The 12,158-nt window shown below is 37.7% G+C and overlaps 2 protein-coding genes across 2 annotated transcripts; both read left to right on the forward strand.

Annotated features, from left to right (window-relative positions):
• The first annotated feature begins 410 nt into the window (after positions 1-410).
• LOC128735292 (uncharacterized) lies at positions 411-1,433 on the forward strand. Its single transcript, XM_053829784.1, has one exon. The coding sequence runs from the start codon at positions 411-413 to the stop codon at positions 1,431-1,433; it is 1,023 nt and encodes a 340-aa protein (XP_053685759.1).
• A 3,563-nt stretch (positions 1,434-4,996) lies between these two features.
• LOC128735293 (uncharacterized) lies at positions 4,997-6,019 on the forward strand. The gene has a single exon (XM_053829785.1). The coding sequence runs from the start codon at positions 4,997-4,999 to the stop codon at positions 6,017-6,019; it is 1,023 nt and encodes a 340-aa protein (XP_053685760.1).
• The last annotated feature ends 6,139 nt before the right edge of the window (positions 6,020-12,158 follow it).

Here is a 12,158-nt window from a genome sequence, read left to right on the forward strand (position 1 = left end):
TATACACTTGCGCTTTCTAAATAAATTTGCTCATCTGGCAGTCCTGCTTAAATTCAAACCGTTCAACTTCGAATTGAGCGGGATGTGAGCAGTGATGTTGTAAAATGTTAGGAGCCGCTTAAAAATTACGTAACCTCCGCTTGTAATGACTTATAGGCGTTTTTGACAAGCTATCCCGCATAGTCAAATATTGTGCGTGCATTCCCTTACTGGACACGACCGTTCGGAACAGTCCTGTTTTGAACCGTCGTGAGAATAGTCTTTTTTGCTTTTGACAGATACGAGTGTCAAAAATGACAGGTCGTGTCATCACCACTGTAGGGTTTTTTTGTATTATTTTCTAAACGTTAAATATCCATACATAAAATGTTTTGTCGCGAATTCTCATTAACTTTCATCTGGCAAAAAATATGGAAAATTTGATCCTTGAAAACGTTAGCCACCGTCGGGCTGCCATAAACACAAAATATCATTGTTTGTATGGCTACTACTTCCTCGGATTATCACGATCGCAGTTAGCTACAATCTATAAGAAGTCAAAATCCACAATTAGTTTTTGGATAACGGAATACGAACAAGAAGGAACTTTATGTCACAGGAAACGACAGAGCACCTTCAGGAAGTTTGATGCTGACAAACGTGCCTGGCTTATAAATCAGTACCGGAAAAATCCCATATTGTATCTCGATGAAGCTCGGCAAAGGTTTACCCTACACTTTGGAGTTTCAATTAGCGCATCGTCCATCTGTAATATATTGCGCTCATATGGAATGACTTGGAAAGTCCTGGAGAGGAGAGCTATGCAGATACGCCAAAAAGACATTGAAAGATATACTCAAGAATTAGACTGTTTCAAGTGGGACCTTCATCAACTATTATTTCTTGACGAAGTTTCTTTTGCAAACAGAGAGCTCGTACGCAACCGAGGATATGAAATGAAAGGACAAAAGTTAGTGTTTAGAGGGGAATTTTGTCGAAAGCCAAGAGTTTCTTGTCTTTGCTTTTTAGGACAATCTGGCATAGTCGAATGTTTTGAGACAGAGGGCACATTCACGCGTCAAAAATTTTTCGATTGTTGTAGGAAAATGGCTCTGTTCAACAATAATGTACGATCATATCCTGGTAAATTTTCTGTATGGGTGATGGACGGTGCATGCATTCACTGTGATGCAAATATCATACAGTATTTACGCTCCTTAGGAATAATTCCTCTTTTTTTGCCGGCCTACTGCCCATTTTATAACCCCATTGAAGTTATTTTCGGATTGGTAAAAAAGTATTTAAAGAGAAATCTTATAGAAGGAGATAAAACACCACTTTCAAATATCATTCAAGCGGCACTTACCAAATTTACTCTATATGACTGTACGAAACGGTTTGCTAAATGTGGTTACGTTGCAGGTGGTAAATTCAATTCGTTGGTTAGTCAATAAAATATGAAAACGATATTATATTTAATGTTTTTATTTAGTAACTCCGTATAAAATATCTGTATGTATATGCATATTATCACATTTGGTGATCAATATCAATGGCGTCAGTAACGTTAGAAGCTAGTCTTCTGCTAAACTCATTTTCTTCTGGCGGTAACGATGCTTTCATTGCATCCAATAATGAACGAGAGGTTCTTACTTGAGCCTTGAGTTCATGTATCTGTACTTGTATATCTGAAACACTAAGAACAAGAGAGTCAAATCGTTCACACACAATATCAATTGTTGACGAAAAGCTTTCGTTAATATTATATGCTACTTGAAGGCCAATGCGCGTTGATTGCAGTTGGCTTGCTTCCGAAAGGGGCGCTGCCCGAAATAGATGAAGGTAATCATCTGGTGGAGCTTCCTTCATCAACTTGGGACGAACATCTCCCGGCTGAGCAAGAATATAGTTCGCCCACTTCTCCCATGATGCGTAGAGCGCAGTGTAATGCGAGTGGCTCTCCTTTAACCCTTTAATGCAATGAAAAATTTCCTCGACAGCTGGAGCTCCTGCTTTATCCTTCGCTTCGGGGTGCAACAATTTTTTGCTCACCATCTCCCATAACGTGTGTGAAGTAATCGCTACAGAGTGCTTGAAAATGTGTACTTGTACTTCGCTCCCACGCCATTTGGATAGCAATTTGCTGTTCTCGCTCAAATCGTCCAGTGTATGAAGCTTCTTTGTTTTTCCATGTTTTAGCAAAATATACTTTCCAATATCGGTCACATCCGGAGTCTGTTTGGTGGCCCATCCTACATGTTTTTCAGCTTCAACGCTGCTAACCATAATTTCACGGGAAACAAATTTTTTGGAATTTTCCCAGATACACTGGTGTAATTCAGCTAATGTGCTTCCATATACATCGCGTTTGTATACGTAATCTTGCATATGTTGTGTCCGGAACAAACGAGCGTAAAAAACTCCTATGAAGTGAAACTGATATTTTTTGTAATCCGCCGCGGGAAGTTTGACGGTGATCGTCTTTTGCTGGAATTTATTTTCGGCTGGTTCTTCAGCTGAATCCACGGCTGAATCCGACAATGACAAATCAGGAAATACATTCATATCATCACTTTCTTTACCACATGGCAAATCCAGGTGCCCTGTTCCCGATAACGCATCGTTACTTTCATTATTTTTCTCGTCCGCGCTGTTTCCTTCGGACTCCAGAAATTCAACTTCGCGAAACTCGGCCTCCTGTTCAGGAACCTCGATTGAAACTACATCCATTCTGCAACAATTTTTGTCTTGATCACGACAAGTTTGCAAATGATTAATAAATAGTTTATTTACCTTAGATTTGAAGATTATTAGTTTAATTCGCTGCGATTTGTTGCCTCAACTGGTGACAAATTTTGTTTATATTCACGTGTTGACATTTGTGTTAATAGAGTCTTATTGTATAGAGTTACGCAACGTCGCGAATGCCGCTTGAACCAATTGAACCAAAGAAGTCCGTCACTATTTATTTACAACCAGCAAAACAAATGCTTGCGGTGATATGTTTCCGTTTTAAGGCTGCCGATTTTGACAACAGCACTATTACAAAAGTAATCTAGCACATCTGTATAGTAAAGCATCTAGGTCACAAGTAGGGTAACCTATATGTTTTTGCCAGAGCGTTAGCGGTATATATAACAAATCATTTACAGCACAATCAAAATGAAGTGGCCAATAATGTATACAACTAACGTACTAGCCTAAGCCTATGCATAACTCTATATAGTAAATTTAAACTGTTTTTGCTTTATAAAGCGTAGTATCTAGCTTAGTACGCAGCTGCAAATAAACGAGAAAAAATGATGCTATTTACCACAAAACATTGACAGCTGCGACAAACAATTATTTGTCATTTGTTCTCGTGGAAATATTATTTATTGAATCAGTTATTTAAATATTTACGCAAGTACGGAAAAGTGGCGTAGATTTCTTCTTGGGGACACTCTACACTCAAAATAATTTTCACGTCGAAATTACGTGAAAAGTTATGTGATTATTTTCCATCTAACTTTTCCTGTACTATTTACGTGAATTTAACGTAGTCTGCAATAGTATGCGTGCATTTACGTGAAAATCAGATAGATGTTATTGTATTTTCCAATAATGTTCAACTGAAAGTCACGTACCTCCCAGTAGAGAAATTTACGTGATTTTTCACGTGGAAAGAATGTGTGGATTATTTTGCGTGTAGTCTATATGATCTCTAAGTTTAAGGGGTATACCATAAAATTTTATAACGTATCTCAATTACCCCTCGCGTAAAGATACGATTTGAAAGGGAAGGTAAATAGACCTCGGAATCCAGTAATCAAGTAAAAGCACAATATCATACGCCAACGATTTTCCGTATAGTTTTCTAACCATTTGCTGTATAATCATATAACCATATGCAGACTGTAACCAGCAATGGTTTTGACTATGTGCCAAATGGTAAACTGAGAAATAACCATTGCATGAACTAGTCGTTAGGTTTGGTTACCATACAAAAATGCTGATTTTCGCGAACAATTTTTTGGCGATACCATACTTGGTATGGTGGACATATAGTCAGTGAAATTGTACTAAAACTGTTACATATATAGTATTATTATGGTTTTTCGGAAACAAACGATTCACATTGAATGATAGGGACAATGATAATTATATGGTCTCTAATGGTGTATGTAACATTGCACTAATGGTTCTAATATGGTTACTGGATTGTACCGGGAATCGTTGGTGTATTGTATTTAATGATCTAAATATTGTTTTGTAATTAAATGATTCATTTATTTTCTCATGAATAGTACCAACAAAAGTTTTATTTGTGTGGATGCCGGACAACATGCGGCAACCGGCAATATGCGCTTCACCAAATAAACTCACGAATAAAGTCCCAACGGGAGGTGGCTCGACAAGATTGAAGCAGTCCGCAGTAGGTGTCGAAACACCCAGGCGATTGGCGACGAGTAGCTCAGGACCGAGGTCAGGAAGTGGGGACGAGTTCCTGATACGGCATAAACCTGCACGGATCTAGGCCGTGAAGCAGAAAAAGTAGCCAAATTACGTCTTCGTGTATACACATTTTTTATTAAGCGATGTGTACTCTGGCCTAGACTCTGCGTTTTTTAGAAAATACCTGTAATAAAAAAAGAAAAACTACATATGATATGAATTTAAAATGAAAACATATTCATTATGTTTTACCTGCACTTTTTCATATAATTTATCGAGGAGTTGGGGACGCACAACATCTTGCTTCAAAATTGTATAACAAAATGGCTGTTTTGCATTTAATGCACTATACCACAAATAGTATTGTGCGTGCATTCCCTTACTGGACACGACCGTTCGGAACAGTCCTGTTTTGAACCGTCGTGAGAATAGTCTTTTTTGCTTTTGACAGATACGAGTGTCAAAAATGACAGGTCGTGTCATCACCACTGTAGGGTTTTTTTGTATTATTTTCTAAACGTTAAATATCCATACATAAAATGTTTTGTCGCGAATTCTCATTAACTTTCATCTGGCAAAAAATATGGAAAATTTGATCCTTGAAAACGTTAGCCACCGTCGGGCTGCCATAAACACAAAATATCATTGTTTGTATGGCTACTACTTCCTCGGATTATCACGATCGCAGTTAGCTACAATCTATAAGAAGTCAAAATCCACAATTAGTTTTTGGATAACGGAATACGAACAAGAAGGAACTTTATGTCACAGGAAACGACAGAGCACCTTCAGGAAGTTTGATGCTGACAAACGTGCCTGGCTTATAAATCAGTACCGGAAAAATCCCATATTGTATCTCGATGAAGCTCGGCAAAGGTTTACCCTACACTTTGGAGTTTCAATTAGCGCATCGTCCATCTGTAATATATTGCGCTCATATGGAATGACTTGGAAAGTCCTGGAGAGGAGAGCTATGCAGATACGCCAAAAAGACATTGAAAGATATACTCAAGAATTAGACTGTTTCAAGTGGGACCTTCATCAACTATTATTTCTTGACGAAGTTTCTTTTGCAAACAGAGAGCTCGTACGCAACCGAGGATATGAAATGAAAGGACAAAAGTTAGTGTTTAGAGGGGAATTTTGTCGAAAGCCAAGAGTTTCTTGTCTTTGCTTTTTAGGACAATCTGGCATAGTCGAATGTTTTGAGACAGAGGGCACATTCACGCGTCAAAAATTTTTCGATTGTTGTAGGAAAATGGCTCTGTTCAACAATAATGTACGATCATATCCTGGTAAATTTTCTGTATGGGTGATGGACGGTGCATGCATTCACTGTGATGCAAATATCATACAGTATTTACGCTCCTTAGGAATAATTCCTCTTTTTTTGCCGGCCTACTGCCCATTTTATAACCCCATTGAAGTTATTTTCGGATTGGTAAAAAAGTATTTAAAGAGAAATCTTATAGAAGGAGATAAAACACCACTTTCAAATATCATTCAAGCGGCACTTACCAAATTTACTCTATATGACTGTACGAAACGGTTTGCTAAATGTGGTTACGTTGCAGGTGGTAAATTCAATTCGTTGGTTAGTCAATAAAATATGAAAACGATATTATATTTAATGTTTTTATTTAGTAACTCCGTATAAAATATCTGTATGTATATGCATATTATCACATTTGGTGATCAATATCAATGGCGTCAGTAACGTTAGAAGCTAGTCTTCTGCTAAACTCATTTTCTTCTGGCGGTAACGATGCTTTCATTGCATCCAATAATGAACGAGAGGTTCTTACTTGAGCCTTGAGTTCATGTATCTGTACTTGTATATCTGAAACACTAAGAACAAGAGAGTCAAATCGTTCACACACAATATCAATTGTTGACGAAAAGCTTTCGTTAATATTATATGCTACTTGAAGGCCAATGCGCGTTGATTGCAGTTGGCTTGCTTCCGAAAGGGGCGCTGCCCGAAATAGATGAAGGTAATCATCTGGTGGAGCTTCCTTCATCAACTTGGGACGAACATCTCCCGGCTGAGCAAGAATATAGTTCGCCCACTTCTCCCATGATGCGTAGAGCGCAGTGTAATGCGAGTGGCTCTCCTTTAACCCTTTAATGCAATGAAAAATTTCCTCGACAGCTGGAGCTCCTGCTTTATCCTTCGCTTCGGGGTGCAACAATTTTTTGCTCACCATCTCCCATAACGTGTGTGAAGTAATCGCTACAGAGTGCTTGAAAATGTGTACTTGTACTTCGCTCCCACGCCATTTGGATAGCAATTTGCTGTTCTCGCTCAAATCGTCCAGTGTATGAAGCTTCTTTGTTTTTCCATGTTTTAGCAAAATATACTTTCCAATATCGGTCACATCCGGAGTCTGTTTGGTGGCCCATCCTACATGTTTTTCAGCTTCAACGCTGCTAACCATAATTTCACGGGAAACAAATTTTTTGGAATTTTCCCAGATACACTGGTGTAATTCAGCTAATGTGCTTCCATATACATCGCGTTTGTATACGTAATCTTGCATATGTTGTGTCCGGAACAAACGAGCGTAAAAAACTCCTATGAAGTGAAACTGATATTTTTTGTAATCCGCCGCGGGAAGTTTGACGGTGATCGTCTTTTGCTGGAATTTATTTTCGGCTGGTTCTTCAGCTGAATCCACGGCTGAATCCGACAATGACAAATCAGGAAATACATTCATATCATCACTTTCTTTACCACATGGCAAATCCAGGTGCCCTGTTCCCGATAACGCATCGTTACTTTCATTATTTTTCTCGTCCGCGCTGTTTCCTTCGGACTCCAGAAATTCAACTTCGCGAAACTCGGCCTCCTGTTCAGGAACCTCGATTGAAACTACATCCATTCTGCAACAATTTTTGTCTTGATCACGACAAGTTTGCAAATGATTAATAAATAGTTTATTTACCTTAGATTTGAAGATTATTAGTTTAATTCGCTGCGATTTGTTGCCTCAACTGGTGACAAATTTTGTTTATATTCACGTGTTGACATTTGTGTTAATAGAGTCTTATTGTATAGAGTTACGCAACGTCGCGAATGCCGCTTGAACCAATTGAACCAAAGAAGTCCGTCACTATTTATTTACAACCAGCAAAACAAATGCTTGCGGTGATATGTTTCCGTTTTAAGGCTGCCGATTTTGACAACAGCACTATTACAAAAGTAATCTAGCACATCTGTATAGTAAAGCATCTAGGTCACAAGTAGGGTAACCTATATGTTTTTGCCAGAGCGTTAGCGGTATATATAACAAATCATTTACAGCACAATCAAAATGAAGTGGCCAATAATGTATACAACTAACGTACTAGCCTAAGCCTATGCATAACTCTATATAGTAAATTTAAACTGTTTTTGCTTTATAAAGCGTAGTATCTAGCTTAGTACGCAGCTGCAAATAAACGAGAAAAAATGATGCTATTTACCACAAAACATTGACAGCTGCGACAAACAATTATTTGTCATTTGTTCTCGTGGAAATATTATTTATTGAATCAGTTATTTAAATATTTACGCAAGTACGGAAAAGTGGCGTAGATTTCTTCTTGGGGACACTCTACACTCAAAATAATTTTCACGTCGAAATTACGTGAAAAGTTATGTGATTATTTTCCATCTAACTTTTCCTGTACTATTTACGTGAATTTAACGTAGTCTGCAATAGTATGCGTGCATTTACGTGAAAATCAGATAGATGTTATTGTATTTTCCAATAATGTTCAACTGAAAGTCACGTACCTCCCAGTAGAGAAATTTACGTGATTTTTCACGTGGAAAGAATGTGTGGATTATTTTGCGTGTAGTCTATATGATCTCTAAGTTTAAGGGGTATACCATAAAATTTTATAACGTATCTCAATTACCCCTCGCGTAAAGATACGATTTGAAAGGGAAGGTAAATAGACCTCGGAATCCAGTAATCAAGTAAAAGCACAATAACTATAGAAAGCATAGTCAGCATTTCATTCTTACTATTTATTTAGTACTAACTATATACAATATCGTACCTGAATGGTTTAACATCCACGACTTCGAATAGTAGCAACTAATATGAAACTATATCACGAACAATCACTATTGGTCATATAGTACATTTATAATACTTACCGTTTTACCAATAGTTTTTGATTATGCGGGATTCGAATTAATTAACTTTATGGCAGAAAAATGTTAATGTTTGATTTTGTACCGCATGAAACAAAAGTACATCGAGTCAGCTGTAAAGTTTACATATCCGGGATAGAGAATCACCAATTATTTTCAGTCTGCACGGTTTTCCAATGTGTTTTCAAATGCTAACGGATTTGTTGTTGTGATTAGCATCATCTGCGCCAAGAACCAAACATAGGACGATGGTTTTTAAAGGATTTTCTTCTATGTGTCATGTCAGTTCGTCAGTGTCGCTACGTTTCACTCGACAGCCTCGACATTGTTTTGGGCCCGTTGGCCCGTTCTGCAGGCCCCCTCCAGAAATTGTTCTCATTGGAATTGGAAACCGGGAAAAAAACTCAGTGTATATGTTCCCGGTGTGTAGATATTTTCTTTTTCTCTAGGCATCGCAAAAGCGTAGTTGTCGTCAGCATCAGTAGCTTAGTAGCCATCCCGGCTTATGCTGTTTCAAGGGTTCGTCTCCATTCAACTACATCTTTTTTTTATTTTTTTTTATTAGGAGAAGGAAAACCCCTGGGAGTGAAGCTGCTTAGCCTCTTCTCCCATCTTGAACCACTCGTCGTAAATTTCCCAGTCATAGACGTCGCAAATCACTTTCGACCTGGTCGAGCCATTTTGCACGTTGAGCCTCCCTGTTCCTGATGCTGGTACAGTTGTTAAGGAGAACTGTTTTCGTCGCACTGTAGCCTACCGACTTTCGCCAGATGGCGATGGCAATCGCTCCAAACAGTGCTTGTATGTAGCTCATGATTCATACGTCTCCGTTACTCTCCGCTTTCAGTTTGTACTCCGCTAAGTATCGTCCGCAGTACCTTCCGCTCAAACATAGCGTATGCCTAGCGTTTTACGAAGGGCAAAGGAAGCCTAATTTCCCGCTTAAATGCGCAACTAGATCCCCTTACTAGTGTTGTTGTCCGTGTGCACCAGAAATCCCAAATACACGAACCCATCTGCCACTTCTAGTTAGACGCCATCAACAGTTACCGTCCGCGAGAGGCACGCGTTTGTTTCCTTTGAGTTTTTATTTGGTCTTGGTCGCATTTATGTTTAGAACACTCGTCCTAGATTCCGATTTCGCCGGATCACCCCTTCAAGTACGATGTTGAATAGCATGCAAAATAAGCCGTCACCTTGTCCCAACTTTCGCCGCGTCTCAAGTAATTCGAAAGTATCCCCGAGATGCACACGAAACACAACACTCTCTCCAGTGTAGCTCTGCTCACTTGCGTCAGTTTATTCAGAAAACCGTGTTCGTGCATTATCTGCCATAGCTAGTCTCGATCGACTGTATCGTATGTTGCATTGAAATCAATAAAGATGTGATGCGCGGACAGGTTTTACTCCCGATATTTCTGGTAATTGCGCGGACCCTCATCAAGCCCGCCTGATATTTCCCTACAAAATTTTGTGCTATCGGTAACAGCCAGAGTAACAAGATCATGATTAAAAAATGTTTGGAAGGCACCCACTGGGCCCTCTCCAGGGAAATTTCCTAGCTACGCCAATGCCAATAGGCTGCTGCCACCCATACCCGAACGCGTTCACTTTTAAACACTTAACAAAAAGCACCTAGTTCGGTATAATTCTACCGAAATCTAAGCAGCTGAACGTTCGGTAAAAATTTTTATGCTGCTACATTTTTAAATAAATCTGGCTTTAGTTTTCAAAAGGTCATGCATTATACGACCTTTTGAAAATTAAAGCCAGAAATACGCAATGGTACACGGAGAAAAATGTATGCTAAAAACAACCATATTTTAGGTTGTTACAACCAGATTTTCAAATTGAAATTTGCGTAAATATATATTTGGTTACTTTGACAAACCGCGATGTTTGAAATTAACTAAAATATTAGCACAGACAAACAGACATAACTCTTGGAAGAAAAATCAACAAAAATTATCGTAACTCGCATTTAGCCTGAACACTAGCGCCATCTATGATCGACATTCCCAAATATCAAATAGCAATATGGGTATCCCTCGAAGTAGCAAGTATTTTTTATGGGGAATTCCCCTTCTTTCGTCAAAAAGCGCCACTTTGACCAAAACGGAGACATTCCCAACTAAGCCCAAATTTGAAATGACGGTTTAATCGGTACGATGAATGGAAAACGAGTGTTATGTCTGTTTGTCTGTGATATTAGGTTGTTTTTGCTTTAGGAATTAACTTCAATTCAACAAATATTTGTTTGAAGTAACCAGAATCTTGGTTGTTTAATTTTGACAGCTGATATCTTTTAGGTAATATCAACCAAACTGTATAGTTTGATCTAAACAGATTTTAGTTTTAAACAAACTGATTCGTCTTTTAAGTTGAACATTGAAACGTTTGAAAGAAACTAATATTGGTTTTTGAAATAAACCAACAATTTTACTGAAACAAATTAATATTGTTTTTTGAATTGAACATTGAAACGTTGGATGTAACCCATGATGTTATTTGAAACAACCAATAAACTTATTGAACAAATAAAGGATTTTAGTAGATCGGCACTATTTTCTTTTTGACGACTAACATTTCAATAGGGTCCAAGTCTAACATGTAAACAAACCGAGTGCGGATTCGTTTTTGCTAGGTCAGTGGCCAGCATACAAAAAAGAACCATTACTTGGTTTGTTTACATGTTGGACTTAGACTCTATTGAAATGTTGGTCGTCTTTTCTTTTTTTCGTCCATGTAACGCAGATTCAAAAATTAATTTGATATTTTTAAGATGACACTGGTATATTATCTCTATCTGTGTATGAAATTATTGACATTACACTTGTAATAAAGTTTTTTGTTTTTTTTTCATATTTATATATATTTATATATATTTATATATTTATATTTATTCATACTATAACTACTATTATAGTAGTAGTAGTAGAATTCAATATTATTCACCAGCTCAGTTAAAGCACAGACAAACAGACATAACACTCGTTTTCCATTCATCGTACCGATAAAACCGTCATTTCAAATTTGGGCTTAGTTGGGAATGTCTCCGTTTTGGTCAAAGTGGCGCTTTTTGACGAAAGAAGGGGAATTCCCCATAAAAAATACTTGCTTCTTCGATGGACACCCATATTGCTATTTGATAATTGGGAATGTCGATCATAGATGGTGCTAGTGTTCAGGCTAAATGTGAGGTACGATAATTTTTGTTGATTTTTCTTCCAAGAGTTATGTCTGTTTGTCTGTGGTTAAAGTATGTGCACGTAATTCATATGACTGAAAATGCTCTTTGAAGCCGACAACTTGGAACTTTTCACATAGGATCAATAGTTTACTATCAATGTTCAAAAAGATTTCCAAAATTTTGGCTATCTCTTTCGAAATCAAAACAAACATTGAACCTCTTTTATATATTGCTTCACACTTGACAAAAGATTTTAGAAATACTATGGATTTTGTATCAATATTATGATAATTGAAATCAATGTACTGATTATATTGAGACTGGAATTGATTCAAATATGTTGCATTTTCGTCGTATGTAACTTTTGGGAAAATGAAGCTGTTAGTGATACAATCATGTGCAAATTTGAAG

Source organism: Sabethes cyaneus, chromosome 2, assembly GCF_943734655.1.
Source record: "Sabethes cyaneus chromosome 2, idSabCyanKW18_F2, whole genome shotgun sequence".
Lineage (NCBI taxonomy): Eukaryota > Metazoa > Arthropoda > Insecta > Diptera > Culicidae > Sabethes > Sabethes cyaneus.